The 24,772-nt window shown below is 41.3% G+C and overlaps 1 protein-coding gene and 1 pseudogene across 4 annotated transcripts in view; both read left to right on the top strand.

The window, feature by feature from the left end:
* Positions 1-2,160: 2,160 nt before the first annotated feature.
* Positions 2,161-24,772, top strand: part of ABCC2 (ATP binding cassette subfamily C member 2) — a 65,518-nt gene continuing 42,906 nt past the window's right edge. Inside the window, exons 1-7 of one of the 4 annotated variants that reach the window (XM_030334334.1) lie at positions 2,161-2,530; positions 4,647-4,820; positions 18,178-18,303; positions 20,486-20,620; positions 20,843-20,950; positions 21,413-21,468; positions 22,862-23,096. In XM_030334334.1, coding sequence (XP_030190194.1) covers positions 2,498-2,530; positions 4,647-4,820; positions 18,178-18,303; positions 20,486-20,620; positions 20,843-20,950; positions 21,413-21,468; positions 22,862-23,096 — 867 coding nt within the window. In that variant the 5' untranslated portion in view covers positions 2,161-2,497. Of the gene's footprint in view, positions 2,531-4,646; positions 4,821-18,177; positions 18,304-20,485; positions 20,621-20,842; positions 20,951-21,412; positions 21,872-22,107; positions 23,097-24,772 lie in introns of those variants that run through there. The other 3 variants (XM_030334332.1, XM_030334336.1, XM_030334337.1) reach the window with 3 other exon arrangements.
* On the top strand, positions 18,314-19,360 carry LOC115527006 (annotated as a pseudogene).

The following is a 24,772-nucleotide window of genomic DNA, read 5'->3' as shown; positions in this document are numbered from 1 at the left end:
GAGTTTGGCCGTGGAGCATGTGTGACAAGTTGTCTAGTGTCTGCCAGTGTGTCCTTAGCATCACCACTTTAGGTGAGCCAGGTTCGTGTTATTTGTTTCTCTCATCAGCATTTCTCATTTCACCTCTTTGGTCAAAGTAGCTCCCAAAGGAATGGATTCAGTCATGAGGATTTCATTCTTTTTTTGACACAATATTTTCAGTTGGATGTTGACTGGGAATAATGGACACATGTCATGTAATCATTCTGATATTTAACAGCGGAAACAGACAACAAATCTGAGGACAATCACAAATCCATAAGGAATAAGGAGAGGCTAGCTGACTCAGTTGGTAGAGCATGTGACTCTTGATCTTGGAGTTGTGAGTTCAAGCCCCACACTGAGTATAGAGATTACTCACATAAATAAATAAATAAATAAATAAATAAATAAATAAATAAGAAAAAACATTTTTTTAAGTCTAAAAAAACCCCCCAAAACAAATCCATTAGAAACACTTGGCACCATGTTTTTATCCAGGTTTTATTTATGCATTTATACATTTATGTGGCAAGTATGGCAATACCATCTAATTACATAAGAATAGTTTAGTATGTGTATATTGAGAAACTAGAAAATGTTTATGGTAAACATAGAAAATTTCTGTCCAAATGTATTTGAACACCCCAAGGCCTAAGTCATTCACAGAACTGAATGACTGTCCTAATAAAAGTTACACATCTTTCAGATGCTAATAATTCACAACATACCCACTGGTACTAGTGGTAAGTGTTATTATCATTTGTGAGTTTAAGGTAACCAAATGGATAGTTAACCTTAGGCCAGGCATTAAAGTCTACATTAAATATATAGGTATGGGAGCACCTGGATGGCTCAGTCAGTTAAGCATCCGACTTCGGCTCAGGTCATGGGTTCGAGTCTCTAGTCGGGCTCTGTGCTGACAGCTCAGCTTTGGATTCTGTATCTCCCTCTCTCTCTGCCCACACACTCTCACACTCTGTCTCTCTCTCTCAAAGAATAAATAAATGTTAAAAAAATTAATATATATATGTATGTATGTATACATTAAAGTATAAATACTCTTTTGTTAATTACTCTCTGTGGATGGTCTGTATATACTCACAGAACAAAGAAGTGTTTTTTTGTGTTAGTGACCAAAATGGTTTCACATGATCCCCCAAATAATGGCATCTGTACTTTAATATGTTGGCAAGCATGTATGGCTGCTGTTAATTTCGGGTATCCTGATTTTACTGTATTATTGTTCTTTTTTTTTTTTTTCAATACATGAAATTTATTGTCAAATTGGTTTCCATCAGGTACCCTGATTTTAAAAGAGCATTTGCTTTTCTAGGGGAGGGGCTAATGGGGAGTTGTTGTCTACTGGGTATAGAGTTTCAGTTGGGCAAAATTTCCCAATTTCAGTTGGGAAAAGTTCTGGAGAGTGGTTGCACAACAATGTGAATATACTTGACACTCCTGAACTGTATACGCTTAGAAATGGTTGGATGGTAAAATTTCTGTCATGTTTTTTACCACAATACAAAAAGATTGCTTTAAAATATTATTGCATAATACCTGATAATTATGGGAAAAAAATCAGAAAATACAGACAAGCAAAAAGGAAAATCACCCACAACTCTAACAGCTAAGGTTAACATTTTGTTGCATAACGTATATTTACATATAGGTTCACACTGGATATACTATTTTATAACCTGAGTTTTTCAAATAAAGTTTATACTATTTTTAAACTTTTAATTTAAAATCCAGAAGAGTAGGACATTTCTCATTCCTATAAATTCTAAGGCCTTAAAACAGAAGTAAAACTGCATGTTTAAAGATAGTTGCCCCTCCATGGACACTTCTCTTTTTAGGTCATATGTCTTCAAGAGAAGGAAAGGCTCCTTCTCTCCTGGGTTGTCTGCCAGGTCTGCTGACATTTTTCTTGTTTTTCTTTTTTTTCAAAAATTTTTAATGTTTATTTTTTATTTATACTTGAGAGAGAGAGAGTGTGAGCAGGGGAGGGGCAGAGAGAGATGGAGACAGTATCTGCAGCAGGCTCCAGGCTCTGGGCTATCAGCACAGAGCCAGACATGGGCTCAAATTCACAAGCAGGGAGATCATGACCTGAGCCGAAGTTGGACACTCAACCAACTGAGCCACCCAGGCATGCCTCTGCTGACATTTTCCAGTGATTCCTTTTACATAAGACCATACCTACAGAGGCTTCTGGTTCTTCGGGGGATGGTGAGTCTACCTGCCCCTGGGGCCCCTCAGTCACTTGTCTAGCTACTGAGATAATGCAAATAAACATCTGAACAAGTTAATGACTAAGCTGTTAGGATGAAAGGTCAGGAAACATGATTTTATCTGGAATGTCAGAATAGGAGATCACATCCTGAACTGCAACTTGAGTCCACCTTCTCTGAGGAAGACTTAATAAGAAACAACAGAGTCACAAAAGAGCCTTCATTCCAGAAGTGCTCCAGGAATCATGCTGGAGAAGTTCTGCAACTCTACATTTTGGGTGAGAAATACTACTTCTCTTCACTGTTGACTCTTCTCAGACTCAGAACAAATAGTAGATGAACCTCAAGTGGCTACCAATAAGAACCAGAAAAGTTAGATGTGCAGGTGGTCTAAACCTCAGGATTTGGTTTTGTTTCTTCTAGGGTTTGTTTGTTTGTTTGTTTGTTTAAGAGAAGATAAGTCATAATATCTCCAGAGGACATTCTATGTGGGAGAGGTAACATATTCTCTAACATATGTTTATTATATCCTAGACTCTTTTTTTTTATTTTGAAAATTTTCTTAATCTTTATTTTATTTTTGGCAGAGAGAGAGACAGAACATGAGCAGGGGAGGGGCAAAGAGAGAGAGGGAAACACAGAATCTGAAGCAGGCTCCAGGCTCCAAGCTGTCAGCACAAAGCCTGATGTGGGGCTCGAACTCACAAACCATGAGATCATGGCCTCAGCCGAAGTCAGACGCTTAACCGGCTGAGCTACCCAGGTGCCCCTCCTAGACTCTTTTCTCAAACTAGCTAACTGCAAAATCATCTTCTCTAAAGAGAAATAGGGAAAAGACTTCCAATCTCAACAATATTAGGAGGGAAAGTTGTTGTGGGGTTTGTGGGGTGAGAGGAAGAAGAGGAGACCCTGGTTGAGTTTTGTCGAGGCATGCTGAGGTTGAAGTGATAGCTATATGTTCTAGAGGACCTGGCAGTTAGGGGTGTGGAGTGGAAGTTGAGGCCAGGGATGCAGATTTGGGTGTCACGAGCACCAAGACCATTTTGGAACCATTAGAGCAGAGAATTTCAAGGCAGACAGGGTGAGCAACAGTTACTAAATGGCTTAGTGGAATAGAAAATGAGAAGGAACCTAGGATTTAATGATTCTGTGAAAGTGTGGTCTTCAAATGCCTAGCACAGCACCAGAATCACATGGAGGGCTTGTTAAAATAGTTTAAATATCTTAGGTTATTCTTCTGAATTCTAAAGTTAGAATCTCTTGGTGGAGAGATAAGAAGAGTAAGAATGAGATAGCAAAGTTAGCATTCCCATCTTAGAAAGAACCTGGGCCACAAGGGCCTCAGGCTAGGACCTCCATACCACAGGCAGGTGGGGCTTAATAGGCCCCAGGATCTCAGCAGGCCATCTTTTTTTTTTTTTTAATATTTATTTATTTTTGAGAGACAGAGAGAGAGCGTGAGAGGGGGATGGGCAGAGAGAGAAGGAGACAGAGGATCCAAAGCAGGCTACACGCTGACAGTGGTGAGCCTGATGCCGGGTTTGAACTCATGAACTGTGAGATCATGACCTGAGCCCAAGTCGGGTACTCAACCGACTGAACCACCCAGGTGCCCCTCAGCAGGGCATCTTTGGAGAATTCTGAGAATATCTGACAGAGCTCTTGGTCAGGGCACCTCAATGTTTTCTTTAAAGAGTCTGTGCAAACAACTATACAAAAACAATTTGAAAATATTTATAAGGAGAGAAAAATTACCCCTTACAAGACTGAGAAATAAGAACTGGTGTTCCCACCCCCACTTCCCAAGACACTTCTACCTATTACAGAAAGTAAAGACTACAGACCTGCTGGGAACGAGCCTCCCATCCGATAGTGCCTTTGCAGCTCCTGTGCCAACAATCCCCTCAGGTTCCAATCACTATAAGCCCCTCTGGCTCAAAGGAGGCTAAATGTCATAGTGTGACTAAAGCATCCTGCTGGCTGCATGTTGGAACATCTGTCAGGGAGCTTAATCAGTGCTAAAAAGTAGAAGAAGAACAAGTTTCTATATCCCAGGGAACTGTTTGAATTGAGGAACCGTCCATTCCTCTTCTTCCCGCAACCTGGCAAATGCAGTAGTGAAATTTCCTGAGAAGAGCTGGTGGAGAAATTCGCCTAGAGAGAAAGGCTTTTTAAGGTTGGGTTGGCCAGAAAAGTCACTGTCATTAAATGTTGAAGCTATGTCAATGGAAATAAATAGGAAAATGCAGCTAGTTAAAGGGTCAGGCCAGATATGGATGTAGAACTGAGTTAAAATTGTTTAGAAACGGGTCGGAGGGGAGGGTGGTCTCGCACTGGTTTTCTGTCTTCAAAACATGAGTATATTCAACAATCCTTCCGTTTTTGGTCCCCCAGAATTCTTCATTCCTGGATAGCCCAGAAGCAGACCTGCCACTTTGTTTTGAGCAAACTGTTCTGGTGTGGATTCCCTTGGGTTTCCTTTGGCTCCTGGCCCCTTGGCAGTTTCTTCATGTATACAGAACCAAGATCAACAGATCATCTATCACCAAACTCTATCTTGCTAAGCAGGTATGGGAACTCCACTATTTTCAAACTAATTACTTGGTGCACAATAGAGACATTTTGTTGGTGGTTAAAGTGTCTTCTTCCCTATTTTTAGCCAGCTTTCTTGAGACAGGTGCTCACTGGCCCCTTGCCATATTTCTTAGTTAAGGTGACTTTAATTTTTACACAATGATAGTGACTCTTAAATCTTATTGATATCAGACTCTTTAAACACCAATGATGAGTAATCGATCAGTCTAATAGTTATTTTTAATATTTGAGAAACAAATACTGGATGACCTGTCTTGAAGCTGTTCTAATAAATCAGGAGACTACAATTCAGTTGGCACCTACAATGAGGTGGAAATAAAATGTGTCCTCTGCACAGTTCAGGCAATCCAACCATCACTCATCTCCCATAACTTGGGTCTGAAATAAGGCTTCCATTTTCCCAAAGTCTTCCATGAGTCTGGACAGTCACTGACAGTAGAGTGAGGTAGGGTGAGTGCTCACAGGCATATACCCGAGTAGGGAAATATGGAAGGAACAGGAGCTGTGGGAGAGAATCCAGCAAGAACTAGGGAGAAGCCCCTCAGCCAATGGCACTGATTAATGCAGAAAGGGTCTTGTGGGAACTGAGACATTCAACTGAGGTTGCAAAGTCAACTCACAGGGTATTATGCTAGGTGAAATTAGTCAGAGAAAGACAAAGATCATATGACTTCACTCATATGTGGAATTTAAGATACAAAACAGATGAACATAGGAGAAGGAAAGCAAAAATAATACAAAAACAAGGAGGGGGACAAAACATAAGAGACTCTTAAATGCAGAGAACAAACTGAGGATTGCTGGAGGGGCTATGGGTAAGGGGATGGGCTAAATGGGCAAGAGGCATTAAGGAGGACACTTGCTGGGATGAGCACTGGGTGTTGTACATAGGTGATGAATCACTGGATTCTACTCCTGAAATCATTATTGCACTATATACTAACTAACTTGGATGTAAATTTAAAAATTTTTTAAACAATTTTAAAAAAAGAAGAAAAAAAGCCACCTCATAAAATCCACCATCTGCTTTTTTCACTAGTTTGTTATTGTTTGTTTGTTTGTTTGTTTGTTTTTCCCTACCTGTCCTGATCCTTAAACAAGGTTTTTAAAATGCCAATTAGATTTAATGTTCTATGAGCACACATACCAATGACATCAGATTACCTGGAATCTAAAAGGAAGAAAGGAACTTGGCCAACCGAAATGGGAGTTTTATTGACTCTCCAAGGCAGGGGCTGGTGGTGAGTTTTGTTGGACTCTGGATAGGAATGAACAGTCCCCAAGAGTGGGGGCAGGGTTGCTGTCCTCTTTGCTGACCCAAGTACCAAGCACAGCTTAGCACTCAGTATGAATTTGTTGAATGTTAATATTAAATGCAGTCTAGAAGTAGGGATCAAATCAAGAATGTGTTAGATTCTGAACATTGAATAATACGCTTTAATAACCTTGAAAATAAGTCAGAGCTTTTTGTTAGAAAATCAGTCAAGGGGCGCCTGGGTGGCTCAGTCGGTTAAGTGGCCGACTTCGGCTCAGGTCACGATCTCACAGTCCGTGAGTTCGAGCCCCGCATCGGGCTCTGTGCTGACCGCTCAGAGCCTGGAGCCTGTTTCCGATTCTGTGTCTCCCTCTCTCTCTGACCCTCCCCCGTTCATGCTCTGTCTCTCTCTGTCTCAAAAATAAATAAACGTTAAAAAAATTTTTAAAAAAGAAAATCAGTCAACTGTCTTTTTTTTTGGGCTTCCAAGATAAGGCTGGGTAATGAGTAAATCAGTACTCTATCCTAGTTATATTTGTTAATTAATGTTTAAAAACAGCTTTATTGAAATGTAATTCACAACCATACAATTTACCCACTTAAATGCTATTTTTTAAGCATATTTATATGTGTAACCATCACCACAATCAATTTTAGAACAGAAAGAAACCCCCATCTCCCCATCCTCCTTAGCCCAAGCAACCACTAACCATTTGCTGTCTCTATATTTTCCCTATTTTAGACATTTCATATAAATGGAATCTTAAAATAATATGTGGTCTTCTATGATGGCTTCTTTCAGTTAGCACAAGGTTTTCATGGTTCACCCATATTGTAGCATGTATGAGTGCATCATCCCTTTATATGACTGAATAATATTCCATTATACGGGTATACGGGTATACAGGTATATCACATTTTGCTAACTTTTATAAATATAAATCCCTATAGAGGAAAAGAAAATCAATGTATTACCTTTTTCTTTTTTTCTGTAGGTAATAATTCACTTACCCTTGCTCATAGTCTCAGGAGTTCCATTCACAATTTATACTTTCCTTTTTTGTCCTCTACCCTGAGAGTGACAAACACAAATTAGATTCCTCTTGAAAATTTCAAAATAACTGGTCTCTTCTCTGAACAGTCCGAAATATAATTCTTCACACAGTAAAACTTTACTTCTTCTATGAGAACCTTCTTCTTGGCTCACTCTTCAACTTGATTTTATTTCTCCATTTCCTCTTCCACCTGCTTTTGGGCTATTTCTCTCTGACTTTCCTGAACTGTCTGCACTTGTCTGAAATAAGTCAGATTGCTTGACCAGGGTGAGAGATTCTACACATTTATTTGTTTGCTTAAATGTGCATTCTTACTGAAAGGACCTGATGCACAGTAGGCAATTGAATGAACTGAATTACAAAATCAATGAGTGAATGAGCTCATATTCAGACCCAGGGAAACAAAAGAGGAATGTGGTTCTGGAGTTTGTGGAAATTCTGAGGTCAAAGCAAGATGTGCAGCAACAGCAAAAATAAACTTGGTGTTGACCCAGTGAAACATGGAAATCATCTTTAAGTGATTGCATAATATAGCATAGAAAATTGCCAGGCTTGTTCTGAAAAGTTTCAGAGAGCAGGATCAAGACTAAGTGGGTGGAGGTTATTCCAGGGAAGCCCACTTTGGCTAAATATATTAAAGGACTTTCTAATAATACTAACTTTCTGAAAATAGAATATATTGCTGGGAGTTATATTCCCTGAAAATACTGACACTGAAGCTAGACACTTATCTTCCAGGGAAGTGGTAGAAATAGACATGTATAATGAATAGAAGATTAAACCAGAGTGCTTGTCATTCGTAAAGCTCTGGGAAAAGGAGGACCTTGCAAAGATGGAGAGATATTAAATACGGCCAGACTACTCTCCTTTTCTTTCTTTCTTTGTTTTTAATACTAGTGAGATTGTGTCTCTTTAAAGTTTAGTAAACTCCATGTGTGCTTGAAGCTCCTCCAATAAATCAGAGATCAGGGACAAAGACCACTTAAGGACATGGGAATCATTATAAACAACGATAATATTTCCCTGATCCTATTTAGTAGAAGTGTGCGTGTACTTCTGATTATAAAAACAATGCATGGTTATTGTAGAAGGTTTGAGAAATAGGAAGAAAATTAAATCTATTTATAATTGTTATCACTCCTATTAATTCCTATTATACTCCTATTAACATTTGGTATGTTTCCTGCCACTCTATTAAAAAAAAAATGAAAAGCCGAAGTCTCTTTCTCACCCCTCTACCCTCCAGTATCATTCTCTAGAGGCCTTCATTTAAAATTATTTCGATGGTTATCTCCGTATCACAAATTATGTGTTTATACCTGTATTTCTTGATTTATCACCTTCAAAAAAGATCCATTTCTGTCCTCTGTGAAAGACAAGGAATTTGGTTGACTGGCCCTACCTTCAGCTTCCTTTTTCTTCTTCTTCCCTTTCTCTCAGTCTTCTCATTTTGTATGACTGTTTTCAGTTTTTCTGTTGGTTACCTTCATTCCTAAAAATAATCTGCCATCAATTTTAGATTCTACATCTTGATGCCCCTTTTGTGTAAAATGAGAGAATTAGAAATTAGAAATTAGAAACTTCTTGGATATGGAGAACATCCTCAAATGAAATTTTCAGAGAGCAACTCTCCTTGCTTTCTGACATTGTTCTTCTGGAGATGGAATGCTAGCTTCAAAACAATTAAAAAAAAAAAAAAACTCTGAAGATGTTGCTATATTTTCCCCAACATCCTATGCTACTGAGATAGAAGTCTTCTCATTTCTTGTTATCCTCTCTAGAAGCTTTTATCCTCTTTATTCTTTATGTCCTGAAATTTCACGAGAGTCTGTTTACATGGGTCTTTTTTCATTCAGTGGGTTCTACACTTTCAATCTAAAGACTCGTGTCTTTCTTATCTCGGAGAAATTTTCATACATTACTTCTTTCATTTCCTTTCCTCCAATTTTGAAATTCCATCTTTTCAGAACTATTTTTAGGTGGATTTTGAACACTGCATTGATTTTCCTTCTCAACTTCTCTCTCTTTAAATTTCTTTTTCTTGCTTCACCTAAGTTCTAAGATATTCCCCAATTTTTTCTTCCAGTCATCGTAACGAGCCTTTATTTTCACAATCATAGGTTTGGTTTCTAAGAATTATTCTTAATTTCTGAATATACTTTTTTTTAATGTTTATTTATTTTTGAGAGAGGGAGAGCAGGGGAGGGGCAGAGAGAGACAGAGACACAGAATCTGAAGCAGGCTCCAGGCTCTGAGCTATCAGCACAGAGCCCGACGCGGGGCTTGAACTCATGAGCTGTGAGCTCATGACCTGAGCCAAAGTCAGATGCCCAACCAACTGAGCCACCCAGGCATCCCTACCTTTTATTTTTTTTTAAACATCAACCTATTAATGGATGCACTGTATTCTCAAATCTCTCTTAGTACATTAATTTCAAAATAATTTAAAATCATTTTCTCTTCACTTAATAATTTGTTTTATCCCAGAATCAGTTGTTCTGTTTAATTATCTTGGCTATCTTCTTTGCTAGTATTGGCTTTTCTCAACTTTCTTATGGTTATTAGCATTCTTTGTTGCAATTATAAGTGAGGGACTAAGTTAATGAATATATGTGGCTGGAGTAGGTCCCTCTGCCGTTATGTAAGTCAGCTTCCCCAGCTGTCCCTTCTTGAGGGCAAGACTGCCTCTGAGTCTGAGTCAACTGGACAACTGTGTGGACCTACTGGCTTCTCCCAAGAGCAGTAGCCTGTGCTGTACCGAATGAAGACTGTTTTACTGTGGGGCACCAAGACACATACTATCTTGCTACCCCTCCTCAGGAAAAGCATTCCGGTTTTTTTGTTTTGTTTTTTAATGTTTATTCAGTTTTAGAGAGAGAGAGAGAGAGCACGTGCGCACCAGCACGCAAGTTGGGGAGAGGCAGAGAGAGAGGGCAACACAGAATCCAAAGAAGACTCCAGGCTCTGAGCTGTCGGCACAGAGCCAGACTTGGGACTCGAAGTCATGCACCAGAGATCATGCCCTGAGCCGAACGCCAATGCTTAACCAACTGAGCCACCCAGGCGCCGCCCCCCCCACTTCTTTTTCATTTTTGTTTTTAAGCATTCCATTTCTTTGGAGAGTACATCTGTTTTAGCTTGCTTAGGAGTAGTGGTGGCATGTGGGGAAATAGGTTCTACTTATATAAATGGGTTAGAAAAAAAGCTTAGGACAGAAAGCTGCTACCACGTGGTAAAAGCACCCGAGGTTAGCTAGTGAGATGTTGTAATGGAAGCATGAGTAACTTGTTATAACACCTGCAGGAAGTTACTTTCCACCGAACACCAATATACTATTGTACTTTGATCACAAACCACTTGCCGCCTGCCCCCTGACCCTTTATTTCTTACACACACAAGTTAACGATTACTGTCTGGTTGTTCTTTCCATTTTCACATGTGTAAGATCTTGTTTTCTTCACGTTCACCATGTGGGTAATATCTTGTGAGCTCAATTAATACAGAGATGAAACCCCTGTTCGGGATTCTTGTCTCCTCCCCGCCCCGCCACTAACCCCTCTCGTATTCAGTTCTGCGTCTGCTCTCTCACTGGACAAGAAAGAACTCCAGACTCAGCCTGCAACAGTGGCAAATACAGTTGTCAGTGGATTTGTGATGATTTGCAAGTGGGGGAAAGAAGGACATGCCTGGCGTAACTGTACCAGTTCTGTACACAGAACTTCAATTAGGACTGTCATTTCTGTCCTTTTTCCTAGTCTTACTCTAGGCGGAGGCTGACTATAGAGAATAGATTTCTATCAGTGGGAGACTCACCTGTGAGTTGCACCTGTTAGCTTAAAAAATAAGGAATTTATTATCTTACAGAACAGGAAGACCAGAGGTAGAGCAGCTCCAGGATTTATTACTTTAGAGACTCAGCAACCTCAGCAGATGGCTGATTATTTTCATCTTTTTTCTGATTGCCTCAGCTTGTCGAACCAATTATCAAGCTAGCATGTGATTACAGGATGGCTGCAGCAGCTCCAGGTATCACACCCTCCAGTCAGTGTCCAGAGGCAGGTAAAGAGATCAGATGCCCCTATGTGTCACTTAAAAAAATTAGCTTTATTAACATATAGTCTACATACCATAAAACACACCTGTTTAAAGTATACACTTCAGTGGTTTTTAGAAGACTCACAAAATTGTGTGCCCATCACTACTGTCTAGTTCCAGAATAGCTTCATCACTCCAAGAGATCCAGGACATATGAAGCAGTAACAATCCATTCCCTTCCCCTCCCTCCCCTCTCCCCTCTCCCCTGGCAACTACTTATCAACTTTCTATGAAGTTGCCTATTCAGAACATTTTATAGACATGGAATTATACAATATGTAGCCTTTAGCACCTGACCTATTTAACTTGCAAAATATTTTCAAAATTTATACATGCTGTAGCGTGAGTCAGTAATTCACTCCTTTTTTATTGTTATTATTATAGGAAAATACATAGAATGTGAAGTTGACCATTTCAACCAATTTAAAGTGTAAGATACAGTAGCATTAAATACATTCACAATGTTGTGCAACTATCACCACTCTTCAGTTCCAGGACTTTCCATCACCCCAAGTGGAAACTTTGTACCATTAAACAGTCACCCCACTCTGTCCTACTCCCCTTATCCCCTGGAAACCACAAAGTTGCTTTCTGTCTCTATTTATGCCTAGTCTGGATATTTTCTATATAAATGCAGTCATAGAATATATAGCATTTTGTGTCTGGCTTTTTTCATTTAGCATTATGTTTTCAAGGTTCATCCATGTTATACACCTATCAATACTTCATTCCTTTGTATGGCCAAATAATATACCATTGGATAGATTTCCTATATTGTGTTTATTTGGGGCGGACATAGGTCTTCAATTTTCTTAGGTATATACTTTTTTTTTTAATTTTTTTTTCAACGTTTATTTATTTATTTGGGACAGGGAGAGACAGAGCATGAACGGGGGAGGGACAGAGAGAGAGGGAGACACAGAATCGGAAACAGGCTCCAGGCTCTGAGCCATCAGCCCAGAGCCTGACGCGGGGCTCGAACTCACGGACCGCGAGATCGTGACCTGGCTGAAGTCGGACGCTTAACCGACTGCGCCACCCAGGCGCCCCTTCTTAGGTATATACTTAAGAGTCGAACCGCTAACATATGGTAGCCCTATGTTTGATATTTTGAGGAAATGACAAACTGTCTTCCAAAGTGGCTGCATCCTTAAACATTCCTGCCAGCAATGTGCGAGGGTTCTAATACTCATCCTCACCAATAATTGTTACTGTTCATCTTTTCAGTTATAGATATCAGAGTAGGTGTGAAGTGGTATTTTACTGTGGTTTTGATTTGCATTTCCCTAATGATTAATAATGTTGAGCATCTTTTCATATGCTTTTTGGCCATTTGTATACCTTTTTAGGAAATAAAAAATTCTTTAAATCCTTTGCCTATTTTTTAATTGAGTTCTGTATGTTTTGTTGCTGTTGTTGTTGTTGAGTTGTAAAGAGTTCTTTATATATTCTGGATCTATGTATCACATTTATCACTGAGGGAAAAAAACTTCCCCAGAGCCCCCACAAACTAGTCCCCACAAGCTGTTCCCCAGTTCTCTTTGGCCAGAATTGTGTTGCAAGCCCATGGCCAAAGCAATTACAGGCCAGGAGAATGGGACCAACATGATAGGTTTTAACTCATCTCATAGGGTTGGAAATGGGTCCAGCTTCCAACAGAGCTTCCAATTGTTTGAGTAGGCAATTTACCAGTCAGGCCCAAATGGGAAACAGTTGGCTGAGGGAAAAGAGGATCACGTGAGAAGATTGTATCTAAAAGGGGACCTGGAGCTTAGTGGCCAACTGTTACCACTCTAGGCTTGTAGGGGCAAGAACAGAGGGTGAATCCCGGACAGACAGAAGGTACAAACACAGCGACCAGTAATGTCTGCATCAGGCTCCTCTTTCACTGCTGCCTTTTCTTACATGTTTTGGGCCATGGTTTTCTCTGCTCTTTTTCTTGTCACTATTGACATGTTTGCTTTTTGTCTTCTAGAACGTTTCTGGTCTACTGAGCTTACCCTTCTCCATTCATATTCTCAGTGCTGTTATGGATTTATTACGTGGTAATAAAGCAGATCAATGGAATGGAGAAGGATGGGAGATAAATATACTAAATCTGGTATCTTGAACTGGAAATTCCTGTCGTGTGTGTGTGTATTATTTTTTTAAACAATATATATTTATTTTTTCACATTCTAGAGGATAAAAGTCTGAAATCAAGGTGTTGATAATGTTGGTTCCTTCTGGAAGCTCTGAGGAAGAGTCTATCCCATGCCTCTCCCCTAACTTCTGGGGACTGCCAGAAATCCCTGGCATTCTTTGACTTATAGCTGCATGACTCCATTCTCTGCCTGTGTCTTCTCCCATTCACTTGCAAGACCAACATTTGTCATTGGACTTAAGGCCTACTCTAATTCAGGATGATCTCATCTCAAGATCCCAAACTTGATTACATATTATGCATATTTTTAAAACATAATTAAGCTCATTGCATATGCAATTTCATAATCTATGCTTTTTGCTTAAGATGATATAAAAAGAATTTCCCATTGTTATTAACATTATTCTTAATTTTGGTGACTACTGTAGGAATGCTTACAACACTGACTCCATCTTTGGTCCTTCACCTTGGGCTCGTCTCTGGTGCACAGGTGGCACCACTTTAGATAACTACCCTGTGACCTCACCATCATGCTCCTTGCTCCATAAGAGCTGGGGATTAAGGTCCAGGTAGTTGCAGAGAACGGGGAGGGAGGTGGTAGAGAAGAGCGTACCACCCTGGGTCATCAGCTGGCGCCCGCCCACTAGTCCCTGTCTGTAAGTGATTACCCTGAACGAAATTCTGTGTGAATGGTATAGAGTGGCTTCCTTTGCTTTTCGGTATTAAAGTGCCTTTTCAAGCTGAAGGATGCACTATTGACCCTCCTCCACCCGCTGACGATTGGTGTGGTTTGCAGGCTACCGGAAATGACCCCAGCGTGGGTAAAGGGGCTGTGCCAGGGGAAAGCCTGTCCTCAGGGGAACCCCAGGTTGGCCAGCTACCTCCATGTGAAGAGCCTTGGCCAGGTTTTTTGAGCATTTTGGATCAACATGTGAGTATGGGGCTGTCCTGAAAACGCCCCAGGGATTGTCAGATATCCTGTTTGCAATGGTGGGGAAAGGAAACAGAGACAGCGAACGAGCTATTTTGGTGGTAGCTTGGCAGTTGATCTGTGCTTTGCGATAGGCCACAGACTGGGAATTAGGAATAAGGAAGAGAATTGGAACAGACCAGAGAAGTGTTGGCTTTGGAAAAGGATGAATGAGCCACGTTTTCCTTTAATGCAGACATTAGGTCTGCAAGATTTCAGGGTTAGGAGTAGGGGTTAGAAATAAGATGGCAAAGATGCATGGGCACAGACCACGGTGTACCCAAGTGAGAGCTACTCTGTCTCAAGAGACTTGTGCCCCCAAAGCATGGGATCCCTGGGGTGATGACTTCTCTGGCAAGGAAGATGTTATCATAGAAAAGGAAAAGGATTTACAGGCAAGCCCTCTGATTCAAACAAAGACCTAGGCCACTCTTGAGCCTGGGGATGATGGAGAAGGAATTCCTACTAGTCAGAGAGTGGCTATGAGGGCATATTCTGCAAGTGAATTAGTGGAGCTAATGATCTGCTTTAAGCAAAAGTGGGCATGTTGCGACTGTGAGATATTGGGGGACAAGAGACCCCTGGGGGCATGGTACAGGACTTTAGTATCTGCCCCTATGATTAATCAACCCAGTGCTATAGTAGCTGCTATGGTGGCTGGCTTAAGTGAAGCTAGAAGAACCTGTCATAAGGGAAATCAGTTATTTGTAGAAGTTCAATAAGAATCTGTTTTCTGGGGCACCTGGGTGGCTCAGTCAGTTAAGCATCTGACTCTTGATTTTGGCTCATGTGGTGATCTCTTGGTTTGTGGTATTGAGCCCCAAGTGGGGCTCCATGCTGAGAGCACAGAACCTGCTTGGGATTCATTCATTCATTCATTCTCTCTCTCTCTCTCTCTTTCTCTCCCCTCCCCCCCAAAAGAAAATCTTTTTTCCTTGTAACATGGCACCATTGGAAACATTTAGTTGTATTATCAAGGCCTTGACTGGAATGTCCTATTTGAGAGAGACATGCATAGACTCCAATATGACCAGACAGCTTTAAGGAACTAAGGTTGATTTTATGGAGCCAATGAATGCCTGTTGGGGAAAAAAATTGGCCTGGTACCTTGTTTACAGGGTTCCTGGGAGCCTTACCAGGTAAGGAGGAAAGGTCACTTCCTAGCAGGTTCATGATATTTTGGGGGCCTCAAGAAGAGGAAGTAACCCAAATCCATAGGCATTGCAGGGGAGTCTAATAGCAAGTATCTTGGCCTTGAAAGGCTGTTAATGGCTCAACCTGAAATTCCTTATGAAAAGTTCCAGCAAACCAGATTTAAAAGAACTTAAATGGCCAGCCACTGTTCTTGCTGCACTTATGTAAACAGGCCAAGTTTGTTAAAACTGGACTTGTTCTATAAACAAGTTAGTCTTAATTTGGCTACCTTTGACGGTGATTTCAGAAAGGAAAAAAATGTTTCAGTAACAAACCTTTATGGTTAGATTCCTTTATGGTATTACCTTTATGGTATTAGATTCTAGTTCTGATTAATTGTCCTTGAATATTTATTGTTTACCTATAAAACTAGCCTGGATCATGAATTCTTCTGGTTTTCTTGTATATCTGGTTAATTATCTACCTGGTTGTTTACACACTGTGGGCCTAACTTTGAAAGCCCACCTGCAGGACCACCTCCTGAAATAAGACCACTCACTGTTTAACTGAAATGACCTAATTGACCTTGTTATGAAATGTAGAATAAGATGCTAGGCACAGAGCCCAATGCGGGCTCAAACCCATGAACCCTGAGATCATGACCTGAGCCAAAATCAAGTTGGATGCTTAACCAGCTGAGCCACCCAGATACCCCAGAATCTGTTTGCTTTTCAGTGACTACTAACAATGCTGTTACTTGGGTGTCCCATAACTTATGTGCCCCATGTGATAGAAATCTAGGTGGTTTTTAACCTGCTGTCATAAGCAGTGCTGCAGTAAATAACTTTGTACCTATGAGTGTGTCTGTAGCATGAATTCCTAGAAGTGAAGTTACTGGATGAAGAGTATATGGGCTCAAAGTTTTTATATATGGTGAAAATTAACCTCCATAGAGGTTTTTCCTCAGTCTCACCAAATTTTTATCAAACTTTTTGATATTTGCTAATCAGTTACATGAAAAATCGCATATTGTTATCATTTGAAATTGCACTAATTATCAGTGAGGTTAAACATCTGTTCCTGTGCTTAAAAGCCATGTGTGGCTTTTTTTCTTCAAATTTTCCATTCTATGCCCGTTGCACTGGACTGTTTGTTTTTGTTTTAAATTGCTTTGTGGGAGTTCTCTATAATGTAAATTGTCCTTTTTGATGTGGATTGCTCAGTATATTTCTAATCAGTTTGCGAGCGTTTAATGTATGTGAGCCTGTGGCAGGGTCTGCTCTTTTTCCTTGGCCTGAGGAGCTGGTTAGTATTCCCTTCACCTGACCTAAAGTCATCCTTGACTGGGGGCTGTAGCTCCACCTTTTGCTCTATTTTACTCCCAGGTCACCTAAAGGTAAACATAAATGCTTCGAAAGCTGTTGTGTTTTTCCAGAAAAAAAACCCACAGCCTCAGGTGAGGAAAGCACAACATCATGTATTAATCTACTTGAGAAATGCATTCTCTTTATCAACATGTCTTTGACTTTATGCCTTGCTAAATAACAACACTGGTCCTACTACAGATGGATTCACCTCCCTCCTTGGTTGGTTTTCATTACAAGCAGCCCAATATCTCTGCCTGAACTATTCTGGATGAATGAGACATGGGAATGAGTAGGGATAGATGGATGGGAAGGGATGCGGGTAGAAGAGGGTACTAAAGATCTTCATTCTGAGAATGAGAATTGCTACTTCCTCAGTGGAAGTAGTACTTTTTTCATTCTGATGGGTGGGGGTGATTCTTTAGAACAATACAATGTGTATGATGTCCTATGAACTCATAGGACAAATATTGATTGGCTTGGAGTCTTCCTAGGGTGACATAGTCACACTCGTTTGCAATGTTAACTTCAAAGGTTATATGGGGAAGAGCTGGGGAATAATAAATAACCAAGGAAAGAGAATATGACCAAGGAAACTAGAAATCCCAGTTGGGGTAGGGGGATTCCCTTTTCAAATCTATTTTTATTACCTATTGTGTAACAAATTACTCCAAAACTTAGCTATTAAAAACACATTTCTTCTCTCAGTTTTTCCGTGGGTCAGAAATTTGGGAGCAGCTTACCTGGGTTCTGCTTTAGGGTCTCTCATGAGGTTGCAGCTGACATGCTAGAAGAGACTAAGGTCATTTGAAGGTTTGAGTGGGGCTAAAGCATCTAATTCTAAGATGACTCACTCACATGGCTGTTGGCAAAAGGTCTCAGTTACTTACCAAATGGATCTCTCCATAGAGCTACTTGAATATCCTCATGATGATGTTGGTAGCTTTCCCTGAATTAAGTGATCTGAGAAAGAGAACGAGGAAGCCATATTGTGTTTTATGACCTTCTAGCATATTCTACTCTTTAGAAATGAGTGACTAAGCTCACAGTCAACAAAAGGGGTACCCAGATCTTTTTGAAGGAAGATATCAGAATTTATGAACAGAGTTTAAAATCACCATACTCAACATTCCTCAAAAACCTGTCCTAGCATACATTGATCTTTATTCCATTACTTGAACTACATGTATTCGTTGATGCCAGTATTACTTACATGTTCTCTGAATCACTGCATACCCTCTTTATTATCTTTATCAGGAACCATTCTATTCTAAAGAATGACATCTTCTTAACAGTGGTCTTTTTCCTTCTCAGGTGCTTGTTGGGTTCCTTCTTATTCTAGCAGCCATAGAACTGGCCCTTGTACTCACAGAAGACTCTGGACAAGCCACGGTCCCTGCCATTAGATATACCAATCCAAGCCTTTACCTGGGCACATGGGTAAGGCGTATCCCCACTCCTGCCCTGTTTATCCTCTCCCTATTCATAGTCATCTGGTTGAAATGTACTCTTTTGGAATAAAACTAAGTCCAGTTTCCTCTACCTTTTTTGAGGGGCCTATGATGAGGCAAAACTTGTTTGTAATGGAGTTGAATCAAATTTTAGCTTTTCATATTCTTTTGAACACTAACTTCTAGATCCTTTTCCCTAGTGTAAATACTAGCTCTGATGACAAAGGTATGTACCTTATGCCCTCCTATCTTTCCATCTAATAATTATACATGAGCGAGTGTCAGTCTGGCCAAGGCAGAGACCCACACTCTGGTGGGTGCAGGAGGTCATCACCATGACCCTGTTCTACTTCAGGAATGGCTTTGCCCTGGGCTACTTCCCCTACTTCATCACCTACAAGTGTAGTGGCCTGAGTACAATGCCTTCTGGAAATGTGTGCAGGCCAGGGTCACCCACCTCTTCGTGCAGCTGTGCAAGATGCTGTTTCTGGCCACTTTTTTTTCCTCACCTGGGAAGGCGGCATGTATGAGTTCACTGGGGAGTTCGTGAAGGCCAGCGTGGATGTGGTAGACCTGATAGGCCTAAACCTTGTCATGTCCCAGAATGCAGGCAAGGGAGAGTACAGGTCATGGGTGCTGCCTGGGGCTGGGCCACCACCGTGCTCATTATGTCCCGCCACATCCCCCTCTGAGTAGGAGCCTAGGGCACTGAGTTTGACTGGAAGAACATCCAGAAGAGCATGGACTCCAACATTAGTCTGGTCCATTACATCGACACATCCGCCTGGGTCTAGATGATTGCACGCTATGACCCGTACCACACTCTTCAACCAGCAGTACTCCTACTGGTGTTCTTTAGTGCTACAAGACCTTTGTCATAGAGATCTTTGTCCACCTCTGTTCCCTGGACAGCTGTCCAGCCCTCAGCACCCTGGCCCTGTATGTTCCTGTTGTCAACGTGCACTCCTAGGCTTGGTGTCCCAGACATTCACATACCCATTCCCCTGCCTCCAGGTTTCAGTGAAATAAACAGTGTTTCAGAAGTTTAAAAAAAAAAAAGTTATGTAAATGTTATTCTTAAATTGACCAATAGTCTTATCAATGGATCGTTGAGTCCAGGGTTGTTTGTATAAACTTGATAACAGAAACGGCTATTTCTCCTACAGGCTGTTTTTTGGGGGAGGCCTGTGCAGTGTTTGAACAACAACTGAATTAGTTGCCACCATTTTTTAAAAGAGGAAGATGCCACATAACTCTGTGGATTTCTAAACTTCCTTGGAAAATCAGCATGCCTGGCACTTAGGGGCGTGTGTCCCCATTGGGCAATGGTCAGCTGGCACTGAGTGGCAGTCATCCCTGATAGATTACACATCTGCTCAGCGTAGTCTTCCACCTTTACTTCACTCAGGAATGAACATGGCCTGGCCCCTGCAGGCATTATTGTTTGCTACCATTGTTATAAAACAAGAAGGGTGTAGGCATGGTGTGCTGGAGCCCGCTCACAGGGCCGTGTGCATCTCTTCCCGACGCTGTTTAGTGACTGTATGTTGGGGCTTGACATCTACCATGGTAGTAATCTCTACACCACAAAAATTAGCAAATGCTACTAATCGTGGCTTTGTTTTCAGAATGCTAGTTTACACATTCGGCACAGAATCTAGGAAACAAACATTTAGTTATATTTAAGTAAGTTGTTACAAGGCAAGTGTTTTTTTTTATTATTATTACTTAGTTTGATATTATTAGAAAATCCTATAGACAGCTTGCACTCGTCCAGCAGAATCTGCCTCCCCAGATGGACTACTGTAGGGCCTGACATTAATTTCCTTGGGTCTTGAAAAGACTTCTCTGGCTCCCAAAGTAACTCCATTAAGTGCAGTAGAGGACCCTCTGTATTCTTGGCTAACTCCCCACCCAAGTGTGGTGAACAGACGTAGGGGTGGGGAAGGGGGTCCCAAGGAGAGCCCTGAGCCTGAGGCCCTGAAAGAGGAAGATGGGTGGTATCAGGGAGGAAGTCTACAATTTGGCATTGTGTATTTTCTGCTTGGCCAGATTAGTTATAACAATCTCCTCCTTTGACCTACTGCTCCCTTGTTCTCTGGCCTCTTTCTTGCCTCTTGTCCTCAGTTAGTGACCGTATTTTTCAGAACTTGATGTGAACTTCTCTCTAGCTCCTGGTTTTGCTGTTCCAACACAGCAGACTATGGTGCGTGCAGAAGGACTCTTGGTTCCTGTCCCTATTCTGGATTCTCTCAGTACTCTGTGGTGTCTTCCAGTTTCAGACTCTGATCCGGACACTCTTAAAGGTAAGGAGGAAAGAGAGGGTGACACGAGGAGGTAGAGGTGAGCACCTTCTAAGAGTAAATGGCATACAGTCAGTTGAACTCTGGGATAGAATAGGGGAATTTGATGATAGGTTTTAATCATGAACATTGACATATGGGACATTTAGACTTAATTTGGAAAAAGGCCCATTTATTTCTGGTTGGTTTGTTTGTGTTTGTTTGTTTGTTTGTTTCCCCCCATAGGGCAACAATTCTAATCTGGCTTACTCCTGCCTGTTCTTCATCTGCTATGCGCTGAACGTCCTGATCCTGATACTTTCAGCATTTTCAGAAAAAGATGACTCCTCAAATGTGAGACACTAAATATGCCTACCTCATGTAGTATTTAACTGGATGGTATCTTGACACCTATAACTTCGAGATGCCCAGGGCTCATGGAGGACACATAAGCCCACAATATAGCAATGTGGACCATTTATGGCTTAAGGAAATAGAGTGACTAGCATGTGGAAATACTTTTATGTGCATGGAAATACTTTGACATTGACCCGCCAATCTTTAGCATAGACAATTCATCATATATCTATGCCAGAAAATCTGATTTTTACTAATGACTTCAGGGTTTCCAGATAAATCTATGTTGTCCAGTCTACTTCAGTATTATATCTACTTTTTAGCATAACATTATATCTATAAAAATCAGTTTCTGATTATAGAGTCCCACAAAGTTCCTGTTTCAAATTGAATTACTTTTTGATTTTTTTTCTTTCTTTCTTTTTTTTTTTTTTTTTTGTGTGTGTGTGTGTCTCACAGAATCCATCATTCACGGCTTCATTTCTGAGTAGCATTACCTTTAGTTGGTATGACAGGTAGGAAATGCCCGGAGTATGGGCTGTCTGTATCCCTACCCCTTCATTCTTCTGAAAGTGATGGAAATCTTAATTTTAAAAATGCTTCCTGAGGCCTCCATTTCTCCTCTTAGAGTCCAAGAATGTTAATGTAATGGATCTATTTATTTCAGAGGATGTGGAGGAGAGGGTGGAGGGGGATTTTCTTTTGGTGGTCTGGGGGTTCCACAGGGAAAAACAAAGGACATTAGAAAAAAGAGGCAGAAGGACAAGAAAAGGAGAATTTGGGTGCAGGCAGTGTGGCATGATTTGGAGGGTAAGGGGTGAAATAGCTGGGATACCAAAAGATCTGGAGCCTTCTTGGCAGGCTCATGAGGTCTATGAATCCCTTCTCAAATCATGTTTTAAATGTATAACGTAAAAGGTATAGAGTTACAGGGGCGCCTGGGTGGCGCAGTCGGTTAAGCGTCCGACTTCAGCCAGGTCACGATCTCGCGGTCCGTGAGTTCGAGCCCCACGTCGGGCTCTGGGCTGATGGCTCGGAGCCTGGAGCCTGTTTCCGATTCTGTGTCTCCCTCTCTCTCTGCCCCTCCCCCGTTCATGCTCTGTCTCTCTCTGTCCCAAAAATAAATAAAAGCTGAAAAAAAAATGCATATAAAGGTATAGAGTTACAAAGGAAACCGAATATATTGAAATATAATCACTTAAATATTAAAAAAACACAAATTTGTGATGTAGTAACATAAGTGCTTCTTTAAGAATTCATTAAATGACAAGATCTAGTGATGGGGCTAATCATGATCACAACTTCAAAGTAATGATGATGTAAATGAGCCATGAAAACACTGTGATGTCTCTTGGTGTCCAAGACACAGGCGGTCCTTTTTACAACTGTTTGGTAGCCTACGTTCATGTCCTAAGGAAAGGCTAAAATTCAGTTAGAAGCTAGTAAAGATAAAGATATAATTTATTTTGTATCCATGTCCTCAAATACCAGGTTGATGGGCCCTGATCTAGGGAGACTGTATAGAGGAGGCCTCCAGGGCTGCTCAGTTCCTTAAGGGCAGCATGAAAGCCCCTCAAGGAGATTCCAGAGTGGCAGAGAGGCAGCCAGTGTTTGAGGAGAAAGGATGGGGAGGAAGTGATGCTCTTTTGGCTTTTAATTCAGTAGTGCCGCCCCTCTTTCCCTTCTCCTCATCTTCTTCCATGTTCCATCACCTCTCGTATCTGTTTTCCGCACTCCCCACTCCTCTGCCAAGCTCAAAGGGCCAGAAGATGGGGCAGTGGCCCTCTTCCCATCCTCTGCCCCTCCATCTCTGAACCAGGGAGCAGGTTTTGAAAGAAGCAGCAAGGGACCTCCCCCTGCCCCGACTCCACATGTATGGTCTCAGCCTATGGGTCACTCTGGTTCCAGCATTGTTCTGAAAGGCTACAAGCAACCTCTGACACTCGAAGATGTCTGGGATCTTGATGAAAATATTAAAACGAAGACACTGGTCAGCAAGTTTGAAAAATGTATGGCAGGAGAGCTGCAGAAGGCCAGGAAGGCAGTCCAGAGAAGACAGCGGGGGAGAGCACAGAGGAACTCCAGGGACAGGCTGCATGGCTTGAACAAGAATCAGAGTCAAATCGAAGATATCCTTGTCCTGGTAACTTTCCCATGAGTGTCTGTGTGAGTGTGCTTTATGTCTTCAAGCAGAAGGGCATCAGTGGCATAATGATTCTGTCCTTACATTTTGATAGCACTTTATACAGTGCATTTTATATTATCTGTAGTATTCATAATACTAATAATACCTTAGTGATGGAAACATTTGAGTATAATGTGCTATTCTCTCTCCTTTTGGGTATGTTTGAAATTTTCTATTATGTGTCTTTAAAAATAGAAAAATAATATCTTAGCATTACTAGAATTTGCACCTTGGTGGGTTTTAGCATTAGGTAATTTATTCATTTATTTATTTACTCAACAGTATTTATCAGTACCAAGTAACAGAGACTATTTTGGGCACTGGGCATAAGGAATGGCCTGAAAGAGTCCTCTTTAGATAGCTGGAAAATAAATAATAAACCAATACATATTACTCCTTGAGAGTAATAAATGCTATTAAGAAAATACATTGGGGTGCCTGGGTGGCTCAGTCAGGGGAGCATCCGACTCTTGACTTTGGCTGAGGTCATGATCCCAGGGTTGTGGGATCAAGTCCCATGTTGGGCTTCATGCTGAGTGTGGAGCCTGCTTAAGATTCTCTCTCTCTTCCTCTGCCCTTCCCCTGCTTCCATGCTCTCTCTCTCTCTCTCTCTCTCTCTTAAAAAAAAAAAAGAGAGAGAGAGAAAAGAAAAACAAAACATGTTAATGTATTTGGTGTGAAGTGACTTAAGGGTCCTAGGAGAGACTTCTCAGAGGAGCTGGCACTTGAGCAGAGACCCAAAGTCTGAGAAGAATCCACCTGGGGGATCATCAGAAAGAAGTGTAATCCAGTCCAAAGGAACAGGAATGTGAGGCTGAGGGAAACACACTTTATTCAGAGAGCTTCAAGAAAGTTCTGGGACATGGAGGGAGAGGCTGAGCAGGCGGTGAGATGAGCTCAGGGAAGTGGACAGGGACTGAGCTGTGTAGACGTTTAGGGACCATGGTTAGGAATCTGGGTTTTATTTTACAAAGATGGACAGCTAGGGGAAGGCTTTGAGCAGAGGAGTAATGTGACCAGATTTATACTCTTAAAAGCCCATTTGGGCTGTTGCTGGAAGAATGGATGATTGGGGGGCAAGGGTGGAAGCTGGGAGGCAGGCGGGGGCAAAAGAGACTGATCAGATGGGATCTCAGTGACAAATTACAAGAGGATGTCACTGGTAGAAAAACCTGGAAACTGAGGCTGAGAAGCTGGAGTTTGGGGCCTGATGGGACCCAGGAGAATGTAATAAAGAGGCCAAATCATAGGAAAAGGAAGACACTGGCAAGTGAGTGGTAATGCCCCATGTATTAGATTCCCGGGGCTGCCCTAACAAAACACCACAAAATTAACACAATCTTTTTGTGTCACAGGTAGAAAGCTAGAAGTCTAAAAACAAAGTATCAGCAGGGCCATGTTTTTTCCAAAACCTGTAAGGGAGAAACCTTCCTTGCTTCTTTTACCTTCCGGTTTTGCTGTCCCTTGGCTTGTGGATGCATCACCCCGATTTCTGCCTCTGTCATCACATGACCATCTCCTCTCTGTATCTGAGTCTCTTCTCTTATGAAGACACCAGTCATATTGAAGTAGGGCCCACCCCCTCTTGACTTCATCTTCACTTGATTACATCTGCAAAGGCCCTATTTCCAAAT

The sequence above is a fragment of the Lynx canadensis genome, chromosome D2, assembly GCF_007474595.2.
Source record: "Lynx canadensis isolate LIC74 chromosome D2, mLynCan4.pri.v2, whole genome shotgun sequence".
Classification (NCBI taxonomy): domain Eukaryota; kingdom Metazoa; phylum Chordata; class Mammalia; order Carnivora; family Felidae; genus Lynx; species Lynx canadensis.
Note: the sequence above shows the minus strand (reverse complement) of the source record. Positions and strands in the feature narration are given on the sequence as shown.